At 42.2% G+C, this 24,974-nt stretch overlaps 1 protein-coding gene across 1 annotated transcript in view; it reads right to left on the reverse strand.

Moving 5' to 3' along the window:
* LOC138851301 (uncharacterized) overlaps positions 1-24,068 on the reverse strand; it is a 35,643-nt gene extending 11,575 nt beyond the window's left edge. Inside the window, exons 1-2 of the mRNA XM_070080288.1 lie at positions 23,963-24,068; positions 15,631-15,764 (exon numbers count right to left, since the gene is read on the reverse strand). Coding sequence (XP_069936389.1) covers positions 15,631-15,762 — 132 coding nt within the window. The 5' untranslated portion in view covers positions 15,763-15,764; positions 23,963-24,068. The remainder of the gene's footprint in view (positions 1-15,630; positions 15,765-23,962) is intronic.
* Positions 24,069-24,974: the final 906 nt, after the last annotated feature.

Raw genomic sequence — 24,974 nt, forward strand, 5'->3', positions numbered from 1 at the left:
TCTACGACTTGGGCTGAGTGAGTAATGGGGGGAGGGTTTGGGGATTACATACGAGAAGGGGGAATTCAGGGGGACACAGCGGGGTCGCCTCCTGGGGAGGGGTGAGAGTGAGGTGTATGTGGGTATAGAAGGTGTAGATGTGTGGCAGAAGTGTATGTAGCATGCAAGTGGGCACAGAAAACAAAGGTGATATCAAGTAATTACATAGTAACGAATGGAGAATTCTGTGTTTGATGTGTCAGGGTCGTCATGACCTTCTTCATGTATTAAGTGTGAATGGTGTCAAGTGTTGCAACCCCTGAATGGGTTACAATGATTATTATGTATATATAATGTATATTACCTTTTCATTTAATTTTATATTGCTTATATTTGCGATAATAGCTAAATCGCAAATGTATGACTTTATATTATTATTTGACTGTTATATTGTTATTTAGCTTATGTTGTTAGGATGTATATAAAATGTGCTCAGTTAGTCTTGATTGTCAAACTACTGTAATTATCGCTTGTCGCTCGTTATACTGCCGGCTTCTGAGCTGCAGTTGTCCACGTAGCTATCACGTGATCGAGGGGGGGGGGTGTCCTCACCTCTAGTGAAGTAGTCAGTCTGCTCTAGACTCGCTTGGTGGTTGGACAGATTGTCTGTCATTATTCTTGTTAGTTCTGTAGAACTTTGTTCACAGAACATTGTAAAGACTTAGTGATTTTCGACGTTGTACTGAGGTTGTGTTTCACATAGACACTCTGAGTATCTCAGGTCCTTAGCTATAGCTTCTGACCTAAATTTTTACTGGTTTCTGTGCATTGTCACAGTCGGGTTTTCCTATGCTGAACGTAGATTCAGTATTATGGGAGTTTTGTAACTTTTGTGGAGGATCTGCAGATGGTCCCTACTTAGTGTCGTTATATTATCTCCTTGTTCCTGATTCTGTGTCGCAGTCGCTTGATATTGCATTGCTATTGGGCTTAGCATTCTTTGTTGTTCAAGCAGACTGTTCGGGTTGCCAGTCGGTCAAGAAGTTAGTTTATTTGAGGACTTTGTCAGTCACTTGTTTAAGTCTTATTCGAGTCTTGAGACATAGCTAACTACTTAAGAGCACTTACACGCATACACACACTTGTACATATTTGTAATATCTTATTAAATGTTAATGTACCTGACGGTACTTAAGAATTATAAATGTGATATGTGCTTTCAGCACAATAATATTGAACTCGAGAGATTGATTTTATTTTGATTGCTGTAATTAATTTAATTTGATAATATACCTCTAGACAACTTACTGCTTAATAAATTTATTAAATTTTAATTTCTCTAGTTAGTAGCCTACCAGTTGTAATCCTAAAGCACTATTGAACCATACTGAATTTTAATGGATAATTGGACAAGGATACTGACTACTTGTTACGAAAACCCAGTAACAGGCTGGATGCTAGAAGGGCAGTCCTTTCTAGTATTCACTGGAGATCTCTAAGCTTTTAGAATCGCGTTTTTTGTAACAAATGGGGGCCTGTCCGGGATGCTCTTGATCCAAGGTGTTGGAGAAATTGTCCAGTTTGACATACTAGTACTTCTATGATCAAACACTTTGAGTACTTTCCTAATCTGAAGACTTTGAGTTTAGTCTTGTACAACATACCAGGTGGATGTATGTACCTGACTGAGTCTCTTGATCCAAGGAGATGGAAATACTGTTTGAGTTCTAGCTCTAAGACATCCAACACTAAAATTCCTATCAAGATTATAGTTTCCCATAATCACTCTCTCGTAGTACAATTATTTTCGTGATGTATGCCAAAGTGAAACAGTTAATTGATACTCTGACTTTGTCTGAGTTAAGTACATTAAAACTTCAGACGTGTTGGCAAGTAGCCAAGTATCTCGGTGTGACGTATAACAGGAATTACACTGCAGAAACTGTCAGTGCATTAATTAAAGATATATTGTTTCCTGCTCATACAGAGATGTCTGATTCAGATTCGGATTCAGAAAGCCTAGTGTCATGATTAGGAAGTATGACTCTATTTGAAGTTGAAGAAAGAGCAACTAAGGCAGAAGTGAGCCTAGTGTCTGAGCCTAGTGTAGCTCAGTTCTCGCTCACGCCTTCCTTCACTGACACATTAGTACAGAGTATAGCTGGTATGACTAAGCCTCACGCTAGTACTGTGTATGCTACACCTGTATTTACGTATCCTAGACCAGATCTAGACTCTCTAGAGACGGCTGGACCAAGTGTCCGACCTAAGGACCGTCCAGACCATGTTAATTTCCCTACTCCTCCATTACCCACTGGTCCTATCTCTCAGGAACAGTTTGAGAGGTTGGAACGCCTCATTATGTTGCAGACTGCACAAATAGAGGCACAGAGGAAATTGAACGAAGAAGATTTCCAAAGAGAAAATGTTCGTCTGTTAAGACAACAGACTGATATATCACAGGACACATTTAATGTGCAGAAAGCTGCATCCATGGTTCCTAAGTTTTTTGAAAGTGACTTAGACACATATTTTGATGTGTTTGAGAACCAGGCTCGTGCTATGAACTGGCCACGTAAGCACTGGGCAACATTGCTTCATACTGCATTGACAGGAAGAGCTCAAACTTGTACGTCTGCTTTACCATTTGCTAAGTACATTAGTTATGACGCGGTCAAACAAACTATTCTAGAGACGTATAACTTGTTACCTGTAAGTTATCAAAGAGCATTTCGTACGTTACAACGACGACAAGATCAAACTTGTGTAGAGTTTGCTCGTGAGAAAAAAGTTGCATTACAGAGGTGGTGTAGAGCTGCTAAATGTAACAACTATGACAGCCTTGTTCAGTTGTTACTACATGAAGAGTTTAACAACTGTATGCCTGCTGACATACAAGAATATCTGATCGATCATACTACCTCAGATGTTCTGGAAACTGCAGCGTTAGCAGACAATTACGAGATTTCTCACAAACTTGTACGTACTAAAACACAAAGAAACAAGGTAACTAAAAATTGTCGTAGAAGTTGGCAACCTAAATCAGCTGCTCATTGCCGGCCTGATGTACCTGCTACTGTAACTTCTCGTACCTTTACCAGGAAAGCTCACAATCCTGAATCTGTCTCTGTGGCTAGACAGAAATCTGATATCGAGAAGAAGAAAGTTAAATGTACCTATTGTAACAGGAAAGGACATACTAGAGAGTATTGCTATAAGTTAGAAAGAGATACGAGAAACAGTCGTGCGGCTGGCGCCCCCACTCAAGTCGTATCCTCTTCCGAGCAACAAAGGCACCAAAATCCTAGCAATGCCTCTGATCCTACTGTTTTAGATAATGTTACTCAGGATAGATGACTAGCGTCAGAAAGTGTATCTGACGAAAAGATTCGTTCAGCGATGAGTCCTTACTTTTCAAGAGGTAGAATAGGATTTGACGAATCACATCTAACTGAGATAGTTGCTTTCAGAGACACTGGCAGTTATCTCACGTTATTAAGAGAAGATGTACTGCCCATAACTGACGATACCTATTGCAAGATAGATGTATTGTTAGAAGCCTATGGAGGGGCTGTTATAAAAGTGCCTCTGCACAAAGTTTATATTGAAACAAGCTATTATACTGGTTATATTTCAGTGGGTATATCCAGTGGTGTATTTCCCATCAGGTCAGTGGACTTGTTGATAGGGAACGATATCCTTCATGCTGGTATATGTGAAGAACCACTTGTGATTGATAATAACACTGATGATAATTATGCCATTGAAGCTTGTAGAGAGAAACCTATTTTATTTCCTCTCAGCGCAATTACTAGAGCTATGTCAAAGATACAACAACCATCCTTGTCTCCTGTTGAGTTAGTGGATGACAATAATTTGGGGTTGAATATGTTGTTTAGTGACGCTCTGCGCCCAGGATCATTAACACTGACTCCCCCCGGTCATCAACCTAGTCAGGACACAACTGACGTTAAATTTCTTACTCATGATGATTTAATCAAGGATCAGTTTGTTGATCAGTCACTGGAAAGACTGAGAGATATAGCAGTTACTGAGAGTGAAGCAAAGGATCTCGATAATTGTTACTATTATAGTAACGGTGTACTGATGGAGAAAAACACATGTAAGTTGTCAGCTGATAGTGTTTCTACCACAGTTAAGCATCTAGCAGTGTTACCAGTTACATTTCGTGAACAAGCCATTGATTTTGCTCACAATAGTCCCATAGGAGGACATTTGGGTGTCAAGAAGACACTCGGTAAACTGGCAAAACATTTTACTTGGCCAAAGATGAAGGAAACAGTAGCTGATCATGTGCGACGTTGCCACGTGTGTCAAGTGACAGGCAAGCCAGCGCACACACCTCCACCTGCGCCTCTCATTCCTATCACCGTGCATGGTGAACCATTCTCACGTCTTATTATTGATTGTGTTGGTCCTTTACCTAGAACCAAACTAGGAAACCAATACTTATTTACTATTATGGACGCTGCAACACGCTATCCCGAAGCTATTCCTATGAGAAAAATTAATGCTCGTGCTATTGTAAGAGCGCTGATGAAATTTTTCTCCCAGGTTGGATTGCCACGAGAGATACAATCAGATCAGGGATCTAACTTCACTTCTAAGATCTTTCGAGAAGCATTATCCCACCTAGGAATAAAGTCTGTACTTTCAACCAGTTATCATCCACAGTCACAAGGTGCTCTAGAGAGATTTCATCAGACATTGAAGTCTATGATGAGAGCTTATTGTGAGCATTTTTCTAGAGACTGGGATGAGGGTATACCTTTTCTTCTGTTCGCTATGAGAGAAAGTGAGCAAGAAAGTCTCGGATTTAGTCCGTTTGAATTAATATTCGGACACCAAGTGCGTGGTCCTCTTGCAGTGTTGAAAGACGTGTGGACAGGAAAATCAAATCGATCATTGAGTACTTCACCTTCATTAATGCAGCAACATTTGACAGCCGCTAGAGAGCTAGCTTCGAAAAACCTAGTTTCAGCCCAAGCTAGAATGAAGCAACATTATGACAAGCGTGCTGTCTCTCGTTCTTTTAAAGCAGGAGATAAGGTGATGGCTCGGAAATTAGTACCAGGTCATGCTCTACAAGCCAGGTATGATGGTCCCCTGGAAGTAGTGAAAAAGCTTAGCGACGTAAATTATTTGGTACGTACGCCTGGGAAAAAGAAATCTAATCATGTATACCATGTTAACCAGCTTAAGGCATACTACGCTAGTCCTCTACCTACTACTTCTATTCTTCCTAGGACAGAGGAAGAAAACGTCAGTCTACCTGACATCTCTAGAGGTATAGAGGTTCGTTTAGAAAATTCAGTGACTCTACAATCACTAGACGATTTTCTTAGTAACCTTGGAATTGATAAAGCTGGTGATATTAAAAACATGATTTTGAATTTCTCTGAATTGTTCGGTGATGTTCCTAAACGTTGTACTCTGGGTGTACATGACGTTGATGTACAGGGAGCATCACCCATTAAGCAATCACCATATAGGATGAGTCCAACGAAGCATAAAGCATTGAGAGAAGAGGTTGATTTTCTGTTATCTCATGGACTTATTGAACGTAGTAAAAGTCCATGGGCATCTCCCTGTATTTTAGTGCCTAAACCTGACGGTAGTTTCAGGATGTGCACTGATTACAGGAAAGTGAACTTTTCTCAGATTGCAGCTCCTCTTACTGAGCTTACTAGTAGCAAAGTTCAGTTCACCTGGACTAGAGATTGTTCAGACTCGTTCAAAAGGTTGAAGCGCTTGCTATCCTCTGCTCCTGTGTTGAAGAGTCCTAATTTCAATCTTCCCTTCTTTTTACATATAGATGCGAGTGGCTATGCAGTGGGTGCTGTGCTGCTCCAACAGTCAACATCCACTGATATTCTCCATCCTATATGTTACTATTCATCTAAGCTTAAACGACACCAGAAAAATTATGCCACTATTGAGAAAGAGGCTCTAGCTCTTGTGGTGTCCTTAGAACATTTTGACGTGTATTTGGGCACTTCCCCATTTAAAATTAACGTTTTTTCTGACCACAATCCACTCACTTATATAAATACTATGAAAAGTAAAAATGCTAGGATCATGAGGTGGGCCCTCAGAATCCAACCTTATTCTATTAGCATAAAACACATAAGTGGTCATTGTAATGTAATTGCTGACGCTCTGTCTCGTCCTTAATAATTATCAGTTACATTAAATTAACGTAATTTTATGCCCAAATACCTTTTGTTACTTGCTATGTCAAATTCAGTAAAGTAACTTAATCCCTCCAGCCCATATTAACTATATATACTCATGTCATGTCTAATTATTATATTTATATATTCACAGTAATGTTGTGTGAGGAGGAGACAAGCTGAGTGTTGAGTGAGTAGTGTTGTGCGGGTGATGTACTGCGTGACGCAACACTGTCCTGCCGCAGACCCCCCCTCACTACACACCTTAAGCTGTTTCATACTCAGATGTTCATACTGCCTCGCATTCCACAACCACTACTTAAGAGTGGAATGCAGTCTCCTCTACTATGATCGAGCCTCAACGTGCCCTCCTTGTCAGCGCTATCCTGTCTCTACACTGATGTATATAACCACGAGTATGCAGAAATACGATACTGTGTACTGCCCTAGTTAGGGGCATATCCAAGTGATGGACGCTGTGAAATTGTAGAGGTGCTTGGCACAAGAGAGACTCTGATTAATGTTTAATTTTTATATTGATAATAATATTGATATGAGTAATCAGAAATAATGTAATAGACATTCATGCAACTCCTAGTGCGACCCTCTGTCGTGTTGGGGGGGGTGTTGCAACCCCTGAATGGGTTACAATGATTATTATGTATATATAATGTATATTACCTTTTCATTTAATTTTATATTGCTTATATTTGCGATAATAGCTAAATCGCAAATGTATGACTTTATATTATTATTTGACTGTTATATTGTTATTTAGCTTATGTTGTTAGGATGTATATAAAATGTGCTCAGTTAGTCTTGATTGTCAAACTACTGTAATTATCGCTTGTCGCTCGTTATACTGCCGGCTTCTGAGCTGCAGTTGTCCACGTAGCTATCACGTGATCGAGGGGGGGGTGTCCTCACCTCTAGTGAAGTAGTCAGTCTGCTCTAGACTCGCTTGGTGGTTGGACAGATTGTCTGTCTCATTATTCTTGTTAGTTCTGTAGAACTTTGTTCACAGAACATTGTAAAGACTTAGTGATTTTCGACGTTGTACTGAGGTTGTGTTTCACATAGACACTCTGAGTATCTCAGGTCCTTAGCTATAGCTTCTGACCTAAATTTTTACTGGTTTCTGTGCATTGTCACAGTCGGGTTTTCCTATGCTGAACGTAGATTCAGTATTATGGGAGTTTTGTAACTTTTGTGGAGGATCTGCAGATGGTCCCTACTTAGTGTCGTTATATTATCTCCTTGTTCCTGATTCTGTGTCGCAGTCGCTTGATATTGCATTGCTATTGGGCTTAGCATTCTTTGTTGTTCAAGCAGACTGTTCGGGTTGCCAGTCGGTCAAGAAGTTAGTTTATTTGAGGACTTTGTCAGTCACTTGTTTAAGTCTTATTCGAGTCTTGAGACATAGCTAACTACTTAAGAGCACTTACACGCATACACACACTTGTACATATTTGTAATATCTTATTAAATGTTAATGTACCTGACGGTACTTAAGAATTATAAATGTGATATGTGCTTTCAGCACAATAATATTGAACTCGAGAGATTGATTTTATTTTGATTGCTGTAATTAATTTAATTTGATAATATACCTCTAGACAACTTACTGCTTAATAAATTTATTAAATTTTAATTTCTCTAGTTAGTAGCCTACCAGTTGTAATCCTAAAGCACTATTGAACCATACTGAATTTTAATGGATAATTGGACAAGGATACTGACTACTTGTTACGAAAACCCAGTAACAGGCTGGATGCTAGAAGGGCAGTCCTTTCTAGTATTCACTGGAGATCTCTAAGCTTTTAGAATCGCGTTTTTTGTAACATCAAGATTATAGGTGTAAGACCTTGAAGAGCTTTTGGGTTTATGTAGAGTGCGCGTTTATAGCCTTTATTGGGCATATTTCATATGCGATAATCGTATCGCAATGAGAGATTTTTTAAATTATGTTGTTTGTGTTTAGTGTTGGGGTTTTTAGAGAGTGTACTGACTTTATTTTAGCATTATATAATGTGCTCATCCAGTTGATGAGAGATGGAACGTTAATGACTTCCATAAATTTGTAATGCCTCGTTAAAAATTTGTAATGGGAGAGTATGGTTTAGTCTCTTACTTTATATAATGTGCTTAGCCGGTGGAAGAGGCTGTATTAATATTTAGTAATATTTAGTAATATTTATTTAGTATAAGTGTGAGGCTTAGGATTTTCATTTTTTTTCAATGCTTAAAGTGGGATTGTAGTGAGGCACGTATGTATGTTGTTAGGTAATTCTTATTGTATAGGGGCTAATTTTGAGAAGTGCATCTATTTTATTTTTTTTTTTAACTGAGATTGTGATGTAGGTCATTCCTCTGATTATCTACTGTGAAGGTTGTGAACCTTTGTCATATGTCAGTCATAGTATGTTAACTATACAAATCTGAAAGGTTTATATAGTTTATATTTTATATAGTTTATATAGTTATATAGTTTATATTGTTTATATTATAGTAGTATGTTATATGGAAAAATTTGTGAGTGTATATGGGTAACCTCTTTTATGTCAATTACAATGTGTTGTTAAAACTTGTTAGTGTATGTTGTGTAGGATTGTTAGTGTATGTTGTGTAGGATTGAGGATCCTACTGTACTCATTTTATATCTTTTTATTTAATATTAAGCTGTAAAGTTTTTAAATAAAATATAAAAAAAATACATGATAACCACCTGGTGGTTCAAAATTACACTCACTCACCCACTGACTATAAACCCAGAAATACTAATTTTAATCTTAAAATAATAAATCCTAACTAGTCATAAGTTTGCCTATGATACTCCAATATAGACACCTTGTATTGTGCCAAAACAAAAGCATTCACATTGCTAAACTCACAAATTATGATGTAGTCACTTAGCCTTAATACCATAATCTGTAAGGATTTAATGTTAAGAATTAATCTAAGTCTGCCCGAAATGCCTAGCCATGCTAGGTGTCCTAGTGGCCCCCTCTGTAATTAGTATTTTATAACATGTAAACCACACAATACCCAAAACATGTAAACCCCGCATTGTAACCCTTATAGAGAATAAACTTGAATTGAATTGAATTGAATTGAATTGAATTTAGGGAACTGAAGCTCTATCATTATTATTATTATAATTATTATTAATTTAGGGAACTGAGCTCTATCATTATTATTATTATAATTATTATTAATTTAGGGAACTGAAGCTCTATCATTATTATTATTATAATTATTATTAATTTAGGGAACTGAGCTCTATCGTTATTATAATAACACAGTAGACCGCCATTGAACAATTGCTGCGCAATTTTATGTAACAGGTCGTATAATTAATTTAACAAGGTTCAGTTTGTGGGAAGAACTTTCACAACTCGGTCAGATCCAGATAAAGAGAAAATATGGGTGCCTAGCCAAAGTTAGACAGTTATTCCCATTCCCTGGAACACCAACCTAGTGATAAATTATTTCATCAAATCCTGCCACATGCAAATTTCCCCTACTTGCAAACTGTTAAACATTTGAAAATCTTTTTCGAAGTTCACTGCATGTGGCAGGATTTGATGAAGTAACTTATCACAAACCTGGTGTCTCAGGAAATGGGAGTGACTGTCTAGCTTCGGATAGACGCTCATACTTTTTTTTATCTGGGATCTGGCCGAGTGGCAAAAGTACTGTGTACTTTGATTAAGAGTGTGCATGTTCGAATCCTTCTGTGGACTGAGATACAGACACATCCCTATCTCTGAGATGCACTTTCCCCCTCTATGCAACATTGCATAGCTCCTGATGAAGCATGAAAGTGCAAAAGGAAAACACTTTCTGACTGCAAATATTTTTGTTTCTTCTTATTTCTCCATAATCATTCATTCATCATTACCTATTCCAATGCGACAGACTAAACAGGCAACAATGGGAGTTGGCCTGTATGTCACAGAGTCGCTCATTTGCACAGAACTACTACACACCTCAAATGATGTAGTTGATGTTTTGGCGGTAAAGATTAAAAACCAAAACCTTGTCATTGTGGTAGTATACAAGCCTCCAGATGCAGCTTCCCAGCAATTCCAGGAGCAGCTTGAGAAAATTGACCACTGTCTGGAAAATCTCCCAACTCCTGCCTCAAACATCTTACTACTAGGAGATTTCAACCTGAGGCACCTAAAATGGAGGAGTATAGCAAACAATGTTTTAGCAGAGATTACCCCAGGAGGCAACTAATATGAAAATTCACACACACACGAACTATTAAATCTCTGCACCACATTCACCTTAAACCAGCAAATAGTAGAGCCTACAAGACTAGAAAATGCGCTGGACCTCATCTTCACTAACAATGACGATCTGATACGTCATGTAACTGTATCAAAGACAATACACTCAGATCACAACATAATAGAGGTACAGACATGTATGCACAGGGCTCTGGACCAGCAAAATGTGAGCAGTCATGAAGGTCTCTTTACGAAATTTAATTTCAATAACAAAAACATACAATGGGATCAAGTAAACCATGTCCTAAATGAAACAAGCTGGGAAGATATCCTAAACAACACAGATCCGAACATTTGCCTTGAAAAAATTAATTCTGTGGTTCTTGAGATCTGCTCAAGTCACATTCCATTAGGAAAAAAGAAAGAGAAGATGTAAACTAGAAAGAGAGAGACGTTCCCTATACAGACGAAGGCAAAGAGAGACAGAGCTGCTGAGTGGGATTAATATACCTGCAATGAAATTGCAAATATCGAACTTAAGCTGAAAGAATCTTATAGGAGACGAGAACCACAGGAAGAACTAAAAGCCATAAAGGAAATTGAAAAAAAATACTTCTTCTCTTATGTCAAATCTAAGGGAAAAACAACATCCAGTATTGGGCCCCTGCTTAGGCGGGATGGGACATACACAAATGACAGCCAAGATGCTAAAGTCCAAATATGACTCAGTGTTCAACAAGCCACTGCCCACTCTAAGGGTCGACAATCCAAATGAATTCTTTATGAACGAAACCCAAAATTTGGTCATCCCAAAAATCTCGGATATTATTCTAACTCCACAAGACTTTGAAGAGGCAATTGATGACATGCCCATGCACTCTGCCCCAGGCCCAGACTCGTGGAACTCCGTGTTCATCAAGAATTGCTAGAAGCCCCTATCGCGTGCCTTCAGCATTTTATGGAGAGGGAGCATGGACACAGGGGTCATCCTGCACACACTAAAAAAACAGACATAGCCCCACTCTACAAAGGTGGCAGTAAAGCAATTACAAAGAACTACAGACCGATAGCACTAGCATCCTGTATCATAAAAAATTTTGAGAGGGTTCTAAGAAGCAAGGTAGCCAACCACCTAGATACCCATAAAGTACACAACCCAGGGCAGCACGGGTTTAGAGCAGGTCGCTCCTGCCTGTCCCAGCTACTGGACCACTATGACAAGGTTCTGGAAGCTGTAGAGGATAAACAAAATACAGATGTAGTATACACAGACTTTGCAAAAGCTTTCGACAAGTGTGACCATGGTGTAATAGCACACAAAATGCGGGATAAAGGAATAACGGGAAAAGTTGGTAGATGGATCTACAACTTCCTGACAAATAGAACACAAAGAGTAATAGTAAACAGAGTAAAGTCCCAGGCAGCCATGGTAAAAAGCTCCATTCCACAAGGCACAGTACTCACTCCCATTCTATTCCTCATCCTCATTTCTGACATAGACAGAGATGTAAACCATAGCTCCGTGTCTTCCTTTGCGGATGACACCCGGATCACCATGGCAGTGACCTCCGTCGAAGACACTGCGAGTCTCCAAGCGGACATGAACCAAATCTTCGAATGGGCCACTCAAAACAATATGAAGTTTAACTAGGAGAAATTTCAACTACTCAGATATGGAAAACTTGAAGAAATTAAAAATGTGTCAGGGTATACCACAAATTCTAACCATATAATAGAGCGAAAAAGAAATGTGAAGGACCTGGGAGCGATAATGTCACAGGATCTCACCTTCAAAGACCACAGAAATGTATATACCTCATTTGCTAAGAAAATAATTGGATGGATAATGAGAACCTTCAAAACTAGGAATGCTAAGCCCATGATGATTCTCTTCAAATCACTTGTTCTCTCTAGGCTGGAATACTGCTGTACACTAACGGCCCCCATCAAGGCTAGCGACATTGCAGACCTGGAGAGTGTACAAAGAACTTTCACGGCATACATAAGTACTATAAGGCACCTAAACTACTGGGAACGGTTGATGGTCCTTGATCTGTATTCCCTGGAACGCAACTGAGAGAGAGATACATGATAATATACACTTGGAAGGTCCTGGAGGGATTGGCACCAAACCTGCACACGAAAATCACTCCCTATGAAAGCAAAAGACTCGGCAGGAGATGCAACATTCCCCCGATGAAAAACAGGGGCGCCACGAGTAGACAGCACAATAAGTGTCCGGGGCCCAAGACTGTTCAACTGCCTCCCAGCATACATAAGGAGGATTGCCAAAAGACCCCTGGCTGTCTTCAAGAAAGTCAAGGCACCTAAAGTCGGTACCTGTGTCGTGTGGGGTTCGGTAGGAGATACGAAGGTTGAAGGTAAACACCTTGTTGGATGGTAACACTATATATTGTCAGACTGTGGGTGGGAGGTGGGAGCCAGGCCTGCCGTGTTCTTGCCTGTTCGTAGGTGGTCCGTCGAGTGAGGAGGCGGCAGCTCGTCACATTGACTCATGCTGTATCCCGTGGCGTCATACAGTCACAGGTCTAAGGGATCTTCTATATAAACACATGGATGGTACTATGATACTCAGCTAATCTATATAACACATATAAGGGTATCAGCAACTATGCTGACACCTGACCAACCAGGCTGTGGTTCGTACGTCAGCTTGCGTGCGGCCAGCAGTAACGGCCTGGTTGAACAAACCCTGATCCACCATGAGGCCTGGTCTCAGACCGAGCCGCGGGGGCGTTGACCCCCGAAACCCTGTCCAGGTAAGCAGGTAAACCATTATACCTTATTTATCTTCCTTCTCTCAGATACACTTGCTTTTATTTATTTAACTTATCTTCTTCTTTCAACAAACCGGCGGTGACCCACCGAGGCAGGGTGACCCACCGAGGCAGAGTGACCCACCGTGGCAGTGACCCACCGAGGCAGTGACCCACCGAGGCAGGGTGACCCACCGAGGCAGGGTGACCCACCGAGGCAGAGTGACCCACCGTGGCAGTGACCCACCGAGGCAGTGACCCACCGAGGCAGTGACCCACCGAGGCAGGGTGACCCACCGAGGCAGGGTGATCCACCGAGGCAGAGTGACCCACCGTGGCAGTGACCCACCGAGGCAGGGTGACCCACCGAGGCAGGGTGACCCACCGAGGCAGAGTGACCCACCGTGGCAGTGACCCACCGAGGCAGAGTGACCCACCGAGGCAGGGTGACCCACCGAGGCAGAGTGACCCACCGTGGCAGAGTGACCCACCGAGGCAGGGTGACCCACCGAGGCAGAGTGACCCACCGAGGCAGAGTGACCCACCGTGGCAGAGTGACCCACCGAGGCAGGGTGACCCACCGAGGCAGGGTGACCCACCGAGGCAGGGTGACCCACCGAGGCAGGGTGACCCACCGAGGCAGGGTGACCCACCGAGGCAGAGTGACCCACCGTGGCAGAGTGACCCACCGAGGCAGGGTGACCCACCGAGGCAGGGTGACCCACCGAGGCAGGGTGACCCACCGAGGCAGGGTGACCCACCGAGGCAGGGTGACCCACCGAGGCAGAGTGACCCACCGAGGCAGGGTGACCCACCGAGGCAGGGTGACCCACCGAGGCAGGGTGACCCACCGAGGCAGGGTGACCCACCGAGGCAGAGTGACCCACCGAGGCATGGTGACCCACCGAGGCAGGGTGACCCACCGAGGCAGGGTGACCCACCGAGGCAGGGTGACCCACCGAGGCAGGGTGACCCACCGAGGCAGGGTGACCCACCGAGGCAGAGTGACCCACCGAGGCAGGGTGACCCACCGAGGCAGAGTGACCCACCGAGGCATGGTGACCCACCGAGGCAGGGTGACCCACCGAGGCAGGGTGACCCACCGAGGCAGGGTGACCCACCGAGGCAGGGTGACCCACCGAGGCAGGGTGACCCACCGAGGCAGGGTGACCCACCGAGGCAGGGTGACCCACCGAGGCAGGGTGACCCACCGAGGCAGGGTGACCCACCGAGGCAGGGTGACCCACCGAGGCAGGGTGACCCACCGAGGCAGGGTGACCCACCGAGGCAGGGTGACCCACCGAGGCAGAGTGACCCACCGAGGCAGGGTGACCCACCGAGGCAGGGTGACCCACCGAGGCAGGGTGACCCACCGAGGCAGAGTGACCCACCGAGGCAGGGTGACCCACCGAGGCAGGGTGACCCACCGAGGCAGGGTGACCCACCGAGGCAGAGTGACCCACCGAGGCAGGGTGACCCAAAAAGAAAAACAAAAGTTTCTCTTTTTAACTTATACTTACTTAAATTTTAAGTTTGTTCCCGTTTTACTGCTATTAGTGTTAGGTAGAATATTCAGTATGTTTTTTGTGAATACCAATAGTAATCTGTATTCAAAAACAAATCACAGAACTGGTGGGATTCGAACCCATGGCAGGCGAGTAGTAAAACTCGCAGGCCAGTGTGTTAACAACTAGTCCGTGCCGGCCTACAAGAGCCTTCCAGCTGGGTATTTTTCAATACACCACTGGAAAGTTAGCATGGATCATTGTGTTATTATAATTTCAGGAATCTGTATTCTCATGATACCTGGACTACAGCCATGAAAATTCATACGATTAAACCTAAAAAAAATCTTTGTTTCTTTGTTTTTTCCTTGAAAACTTTGAATAAATAATCGTCTCTTCCTGAAGTATTAATCAACTTTTACGACTGTTTACCAACGGATGAAGAAATCTAAAATATTTTCTCAATGGAACTGAAAACAAAAAATAAAGGAATAAATACTGCTGTTTAACCTAATGTAAAATAAGGATAACTGTACATTGTTCTTAAGAAGAATTTACGAAGATTTGCCTATCATCTTACTATCATCTTACTATCATCTTACTATCATCTTACTGTCATCTTACTGTCATCTTACTATCATCTTACTATCATCTTACTATCATCTTACTGTCATCTTACTGTCATCTTACTATCATCTTACTATCATCTATCATCTTACTATCATCTTACTGTCATCTTACTATCATCTTACTATCATCTTACTATCATCTTACTGTCATCTTACTGTCATCTTACTGTCATCTTACTATCATCTTACTATCATCTTACTATCATCTTACTATCATCTTACTATCATCTTGAGATAGAAAGATAAGACCAGACTAGCAACAATGGAAGATTGCAGAACTATTAATAGGTTTCTGTTTCACACAATATTACCTTGATGAGAGTGAAGACGATTCCTGACACCATTATAGGATATCCAGCAAGGTAAAGTGGCCATGGTCCCAGCACGGCGTTACTGGTACTCAGCAAGCCCAGCACTATACTCAGCCCAACCCATATACGCATTTCTGTCAAGAGGAGAAATACTAGATAAGGAATGTGAATTGTGTGTATGTATGTGTGTGTGTGTGTGTGTGTGTGTGTGTGTGTGTGTGTGTGTGTGTGTGTGTGTGTGTGTGTGTGTGTGTGTGTGTGTGTGTGTGTGTGTTTTCATTCAGGGTTCTTGTATAGTTTGGGGAAGATATTGCATGTACAGTCAAGGAAGTTTCTGTACATCCCAGGCATACATACTTGTACATTGGTATGTGTAGTATCTTCGCCTAACTGTAAATAGTAATAATGAGAGAGTAAGGTGAAGAATATTTTCATGGTTCCTTATAATTGCATGTCTTGAAACTTTTATTAATCCTACTAACCACCTTCAGGCTAAAGCAATATATTCTTGACTAACTATCCTGTGGGACACAGTTTTTGTGAAACTTCATCTGGAGGCGAGGGTGTTATGGGGGTTATAAGTACGTAAGTAAGTAAGTAAGTTTATTCAGGTATACACAAATACAGTTACATAGAATTATCATACATAGCAGCATATGTGTAGAGAACCTAGGATAACCCAAAAAAGTCAGACAGAGTGACTTATTTCCATTGGGGTCCTTTATTTCATTACGTAGCAATATACCTAAGTAGCAGGAAAGACTTATTATTTGTAATACCCACTTATACTGAACTGTTGAGGGTACAAGTGGCTTTATCCTGTCAAAAGTACAGATCACACTTATGAGGAGAGTCAAGGTGTATTAAATAGGCCTGCATTTTAATAGAAATTGATTCATTTGTAGACAACACACATAAATAATAACAATTATTTTGCGGTAATATTACTGTTAAAACTATCTAATAAGTTATAGAGTTATGGGAGAAAAACAGAGTAGTAATGCATTAGTTAAGAAATATTATGCATGGTGATTCTCGGTTGTTTGATGTGTGTGGAGAAAATTCTCCAGTAGAGGGGTATCTCTCAGCCCCCCTCAGCCCTTTGAGGGACTTAGCCCTCCCAGAAGGGGCTATTGGATTCTTCCTTCTTCGCCAACAGCTTTGTTAAAACCACTTGTATGTACCATAGCATCACAAGGCACGCCTTCCTCCCCTTGCTAGAGTTCCTGATCAACTATACGAGATTAAACGAGAGTGATTACTCTTTTTCCCCTTACCAGGAAAATTAAGGGAAAACCTGCACCCTACTTTATCTACAAGTTGGGACTATTAGGAATTCTAGTCTATAGCTAGATAACAAGAAACCTACCCTCTTGTATTGAATACTGTTGCAATGTGTAGCAAGGAAGAGATATAAACCTGAGTTCAGCATATTCCTTTGTGCCGACGATGAGTTAAAGGATGACAAGGGTGCCAGGCCTTAGATTGCTTCAAGGAATGGATGAAACATGTGTCGTGGCGAAGGGACAGTAGTGACCAGTGCGTTCTTAACCCTTGTTAATTCTGACAATCTCAGGGAACTAGGAAAGTTAGACTAGTTCCCTTATAAAAGTCAGGAAATTCGTGGTAGAATTAATCACGTAGTGTTTATTGCGTCTCCGTGTTCTCCCTGCTGTGGATAATTCCACGACACTCTGAACAAATGATGGTACTGAATGACGAAGTGCAACCGGTATTGCGAGTGACTGCAACGAACATTCCCGACGTAGTGGCGAACATTAGTGCAACAGTCCCCGAGACACTCAAGCCTTCAGTCAAGTCACCGTTATTGGCCTTAATGGCGCTGTCAATGCCATAACCTCACGTTACACGAGCAAGGTAAGGCTTAATCTCACTTATTTCGCCAAAAATGAACTGCAGTCCATGGGCAGATACAAGGTGATTAGGGCTGTCGTATTCGTGGTTGTAATTTGAGGGATTTATGTCCAAACCAAGTGAGTATCACTATGCATTTCAGATGATAATGAAATGCTGGATATACTCTCCTTTGGGCAAATTATTTCTAACTCACTTGTTAATCAACAGAGACTGTGTAATCTGGAACGGCACCCCAAAGGGATGTCCAGGGAGAGGCTGTTAACAGATAAGTACCGATTGTTTGTTTCATGCAGGAAAGTGTACTTATCTAACTAGTTCTCCACAGTATTAGTATAAGAGCTGAGGAGAGGTTGCTGCATGGCCGGTCCACCACTAAACCGGTGAACTAATCATCTCACCTCACTTGTTGGGAGCATTAATATGAATTAGACACACGTGAGGAAACACTTGTCCTCTTTCCTAACAAACATTACATAACCTGACTCACTGATGTGTTGACAAGGTTGGATTAAGTTACTCTTATCTCTGAGCAAGATGTGACTTCCCAGGAGTTAAGATAATTAAGATTTGATGTAACAGTACTACCCCAGGGTTGCTACAGTGTATCAAAACCCCTGTATCCCATAACTCCAGTCCCCTGTATCCCGTAATTACTCCAGTCCCCTGTATCTCATAACTCCAGTCCCTTGTATCCCGTAATTACTCCAGTCCCCTGTATCTCATAACTCCAGTCCCCCTGTATCTCATAATTACTCCAGTCCCCTGTATCTCATAACTGCAGTCCCCTGTATCCCATAACCCCAGTCCCCTGTATCTTATAACTCCAGTCTCCTGTATCCCATAATTACTCCAGTCCCCTGTATCTCATAACTCCAGTCCCCTGTATCTCATAATTACTCCAGTCCCCTGTATCTCATAAATCCAGTTCCCTGTATCCCATAGCTCCAGTCCCCTGTATCTTATAACTCCAGTCCCCTGCATCCCATAATTACTCAAGTCCCCTGTATCTTATAGCTCCAGCCCCCTGTATCTTATAACTCCAGTCCCCTGTATCCCATAATTACTCCAGTCCCCTGTATCTCATAACTCCAGTCCCCTGTATCCCATAATTACTCCAGTCCCCTGTATCTTATAACTCCAGTCCCCTGTATCTCATAACTCCAGTCCCCTATATCTCATAACTCTAGTCCCTTGTAAACTTATAACTCCAGTCCCCTGTACCTCAAAACTCCAGTCCCCTGTATCCCATAATTACTCCAGTCCCCTGTATCTTATAACTCCAGTCCCCTGTATCCCATAATTACTCCAGTCCCCTGTATCTCATAACTCTAGTCCCCTGTATCCCATAACTTCAGTCCCCTGTATCTTATAACTTCAGTCCCCTGTATCCCATAATTACTCCAGTCCCCTGTGTCCCATAACTCTAGTCCCCTATATCTCATAACTCCAGTCCCCTGTATCTCATAACCCCAGTCCCCTGTACCTCAAAACACCAGCTGCATGTATCCTATAACACCCTCCCCCAGTATCCCATAATACCAGCCCCCTGAACCCCATAATACCAGCCCCCTGTATCCCACTACACCAGCTGAATGAATCCCATAAAACCAGCTGCATGTATCTCATAACCCCAACCCCCCCTGTATCCCATAACATCAGCCCCCTGTATCCCATAACACCAACCCCCTGCATCGCATAACATCAGCCCCTGTATCCCATAGCTCTAGTTACCTGTGTCCCATAACACCAGCCCCCTGTATCCCATAACTCTAGCTGCCTGTGTCCCACAGCACCAGCTGCATGTATCCTATAACACCAGCTGCCTGTGTCCCATAACACCAGCTGCATGTATCTTATAACACCAGCTGCATGTATTCCGTAACACCAGCCCCCTGTATTTCATAACACCAGCCCCATCTATCCCATAACACCAGCCCCCTCTATCCCATAACTATAGCTGTCTGTGTCCCATAACACCAGCTGCCTGTATCCCATAACACCAGCTGCCTGTATCCCATAACACCAGTTGCCTGTATCCAATAACTCCAGCCTCTTGTAGCACTTAACTCCAGTATCCTGTATCACATAACTCCAGTATCCTGTATCACATAACTCCAGCCTCTTGTATCACATAACACCATCCTCCTGTATTACATAACTATGGCCCCTTGAAACACGTAACTACAGCCCCCTGAAGTACATAGCCACAGTCCCATAAGTCACATAACTATAGCCTCTTGTATCACATAACCACAGCCCTCATAATCACATAACCACAGCTTACTTAATCACATAATGCGGCCTCCTGGATCACATATTCACAGCCCCTGAATCGCATAACCACAACCCCTGAATCACATAACCTCTTGTATCACATAACCACAGCTACCCTAATTACATAACCACAGCCCCTGAATCACATAACCGCAGCGTCTTGTATCACATAACCACAGCGTCTTGTATCACATAACCACAGCGTCTTGTATCACATAACCACAGCCCACCTGAATCACACAACCACAGCATACTTAATCACATAATACGGCCTCCTGAATCACATAACCACAACCCCTGAATCACATACCCGCAGCCTATTGTATCACATAACCACAGCCCACCTGAATCACACAACCACAGCCTACATGAATCACATAACCACAGCCTACATGAATCACATAACCACAGCCTACATGAATCACATAACCACAGCCTACATGAATCACATAACTACAGCCTACATGAATCACATAACCACAGCCTACATGAATCACATAACCACGCCTATATGAATCACATAACCACAGCCTACATGAATCACATAACCACAACCCCTTAATCATATAACTTCAGCTCCCTAAATCACGTAACCTCAACTCCCTGAATCACATAGCCACAACCCCTTAATCATATAACTTCAGCTCCCTAAATCACGTAACCTCAACTCCCTGAATCACATAACCTCAGCCTCCTGAAGCGCGTTACCCCGACCCCTGAATGATATAACCATGTCCCTCTGTATCACATAACCACAGCCCATTGAATCACATATCCACAGTTTCCTGAATCACAGAACTATAGATCCCTGATTCACAAAACCACAACTCCCTGAATCACATATCCACAGCCCACTGAGTCACACAACTACAGCCCCCTGATTCACAAGAGCAGAGCCCATTGTATCCCATAACCTCGGCCCTCTGAATCACACAACCACAGCCGTCTCAACTGAATAACCACAACCAATGAATCACATACCACAGTAACCTGAATCACATTACTATGGCCCCCTGTTTCACATAATTACGGCCTCTGAATCTTTTGCATAGCATAACCATAGCCTCTCCATCTCATAACTCCAGCCCCCTGTTTCAAATAATCGCATCCCCCCTATAACTTATAAACTCGGCCTCCTAAATGCCTTAACCATAGCCACCTAAATCACATACCCACAGCCTTTTATCACACAACCCCAGCCCACTGTGTCACAATCATAGTTCCTTGTACTGCATTATCTCAGCTCTGTGAGTCACATAACATCAACCCCGTGAATCTCATAACCTCAACCTCTTGAATTGCATTACCACGGACCCTGAATGGTATAACCATATCCCTCTGTATCACATAACCACAGCTACGTGAATCACATATCAAAAGCCCCCTGAATCATATACCTACAGGCTCCTGAATTACATAACCATAGCCCCCGAATAACATAACCATAGCTCCCGAATAACATAATTATATCCGCCTGAATCACATAACTACGGCCCTCTGATTCACAAATTGCAGCCCCATGAATCACATAACCATAGCCTCTTGTATCACATAACCAGAGCCCTTTAAATCAAATAACCTCATCCACCCTGAATCACATGACCACAGTTTTTTGAATTGCATAATCACAGCCCCTAAATCACAAAACCAAAGCCTCTTTTATCATATATCCAACCCCGTCTTGTATCTCATTACCAAAGCTCACTCTCTCATAACCCCAGTCCCCTGTTTTACATAATCACAGTACCCTGTACCCCATAATCTCAGCCCAATGAATCACATAACCTCAACCCTCCGAATCACATTCCCACATTCCCTGAATGGTATAGCCAAATACCCCTGTATCATGTAACCACAGCCCCCTAAAATGCATATTCACAATTCTTTGAATCACATAACTACAGGCCCCTGATTCACAAAACCTCAGTTCCCTGAATCATATATCAGTAGTCCCCTGAATCACATAACCGCTGCCTCTTGTATCACATAACCGTAGCTCCCTCTATATCATAACCCCAGCCCTCTGAATCCCATAACCTCAGCCCCGTGAATCACATAACCAGAGCCCACTGAGTCACATAACTACACCCTCTTGTATTACATAATCCAAGCCCCCTCTTTCACATAATCAATGCCCCTTGTACCCCATACCCTCAGTCCTATAAATTACATAGCCTCAGCCCTCCGAATCACATATCCACAGTCTCCTGACTCATATAACCTCAACCCTCCCCCCCCTGAATCGCCCCTGAATGGTATAACCATAGTCCTCTGACTCACATAACCACAGCCCCCGATTCACAAAACCACTGCCCTTGAATCACATAACCACAACCCTCTGAGTCACATACCTACAGCCTTATGAATCACATAGCTACAGTACCCTGAATAGCTTAACTACAGTTCTCTAAATCGCAAATCTACAGCTCTCTGTATGTCATAACCTCAGGTCCCTCAATCACATAGCCATAGCAGTCTAAATCACAAAACTACAGCTACCTGAATCACATAACCACAGTCCCGGAATAACATAACTACAGCTCCCTGAATCACACACCACAGCTCCCTGAATTATATAACCATAGCTTCCTGAATCACATAACTACAGCCCCCTTAATAATATAACCATTGCTCCCTGAGTCACATAATCACTGTCGCATGAATTACATAATTACTGTACGGTGAATCATATACCAAAGCTCCATATATCCCGTAATTTCAGTCTCCTGAATCACATTACCAGAGCCTTCAGAATAACTTAATCAGAGTCCTCTGTATTGCATAACCCGATCAGGATATTCTCACTGCCTCAGTGCTACAGTCGTCAGCAATACTGGTCCACAGCGTTCCTGCTGGGACATCCTCATTACTTATAAGGTGTATAAAAACATGCTCGCTGCTGCATCGCCCAACAGGTAGAACTTCCATCATAAAGTTGTGAGTGCACATCGCTCTGAAAGGTTCCTCCTATTAGTTCCTATTTCGGCAGTGTCCACATGTCTCAACCTGCTGACTCGATTGTATTGCAGTTTTTCTCCTCTCGCTGCCTTCAGTTCACACCGAGTACCCGTCTGAAGGAGCCTCCCAGTTCCTAACATCTAGCAGTTCTGCTAACAATCTGGTGTGATCACTCTTTATCCCTTGAAGAGTGGCAGACTCCTAATATGGAATACACCTGCTTGTCCACTCTGGCTGAGACCTATATCTGTTATTGTGTTTAGCAACAAAGGGCTGCTGCTGATTACAGACTCAAGAAATACGGAGACTTGGGCATCAATACTAAATTGTTCCAGTAGTATTGAAGACCCTTGTACCCTAGAAAAGACGTGCAACAGACTTTCTCAAGACACTGGTTTCATAGAGATGCGAGGGCTGCCACCTTCCCGTTTTCAATGTGGCAGTAAATAGTAGGTTAGCCGGTGTTGTCCTGGCCCGGGTCTTTTCCAGATGGTGACCCGGCCCAAGTGTGGCAAATTCAGAAAAGCATCCGTGTAGCTTATGAGACAAAATTTACCATATTTATGTATCCCTCATAAGGGGACATTTAAATGGTTATCTGAAGTTTTTCCTTTCTTAAATTTTCGTTTATAAATTGAGAACACATCATTCGGACGACTTCAGGTGTTGTGCAATATGGGGATTTTTTTCTTTTTATCGAAATACATCTGGCTAAATTCATGTTCATGGTCGTCTATCAAACTGTTTCTCTTTGGGCACACTGATAATCTTGTCCATTACAACAGTATACCTGTTAAAATACGGGCCCGAATTTCTTGTAACCTTTCTACCCAGTTATTTGAGGCCACTACTTGGAAAAGACCCGGGCCGGGAGAGTACCGGCGAATAAAAAAAAAAAATTGAAAAATAGATTACGTTTGCTGCTGTTCATCATTCCGACAATTGTTAGAGGATATATGATTATTTATTTGTGAATATGTATATAATTACCCAGTTGTATTAGTCTAGATGTGGCTGAGGGAGTTAAGTCTCATCAGCTAAATTAATTGACCATGACTGAATTCGCTAGTTCCTAGTCTCCTTGGCCAGGCACACTTATTAAAGCTTTGTGTAGAGTCAGCCCCCACTACCACCTCATTCAGATCATTTAATTTTCTGAATCCCATGAAGACGAAGAAATATTGCCTAACATCCTTCTGCTTGAAGTTACCTGCAGACTCACCCGGCGGTCGTAGAGTTGTGTAGGTACTGCGTGTGTTTGGGGTGCCCAGGGCAGCGTTGGGATGAGAGTTGTGTGTGTAGACTCCGGCTTCCTCCTCCAGTATATGTGTCAGATGGACTGGCAAGGAGGCTGGCTAGACCGCACAACATCTCTCAAATGTAGAGCACTTGCTTCCTCTCCCACCCCTCCTTTCCTTTCCCCATCGACCTCCTTTTCCTCTTCCCACTCTTACACCTTCTTTATTACCTTCTACCTATTCCTCCTCCCCTCCTACCCCTTCTTCATTCACCTCTTCTTCTCTCTGTATCCTATGGTTATACATAACCAGATCATTACTAGTGTAACCATCTTAGCTATCAATATATCGTCTGCCTATTCCCTAGACCCATTAGTTCCTACAAGATGAGTATGGGGTGACAACCATTTACTTGATGCGTATGCGGCTACTATCACCCAGGGGATGGGTATGGTGTGCATAATCAACCTGTCATACTATCCTAGCGCATATTTCAATACCATATCATCGAACATGTTCTCAAATCTACTTCAGATACGACATCTGTGATGATAATCTTACTAGTTACAACCTTCATAACACAGAGATGGCCACCGATACAGAATAAAATCTCCAATATTATAATTATAATGACGAGGGAGCTCTAAACCCGTAGGATTATACAGCGCATGTGTGGAGGATGGGCGGTATATATATATATATATATATATATATATATATATATATATATATATATATATATATATATATATATATGTCGTGCCGAATAGGCACGACATGATGAGCAACGACAAGATGAGCAACGCTCATCTTGCCATATAGGACAAGTGAAAAATTGTGTATGCAATAATGCAGCTAAAATCATTCTGAACCTAACGAAAAAAATATAGTTCACTGTGTTTGTTTAGTATTAAATTACTGTAAACAAATCTAAAATATATTTAGTTGGGTTAGGCTAAAATAAATTGTTCTTGTTATAATAAGGTTAGGTAAGTT

This window comes from Cherax quadricarinatus, unplaced genomic scaffold (assembly GCF_038502225.1).
Source record: "Cherax quadricarinatus isolate ZL_2023a unplaced genomic scaffold, ASM3850222v1 Contig282, whole genome shotgun sequence".
Lineage (NCBI taxonomy): Eukaryota > Metazoa > Arthropoda > Malacostraca > Decapoda > Parastacidae > Cherax > Cherax quadricarinatus.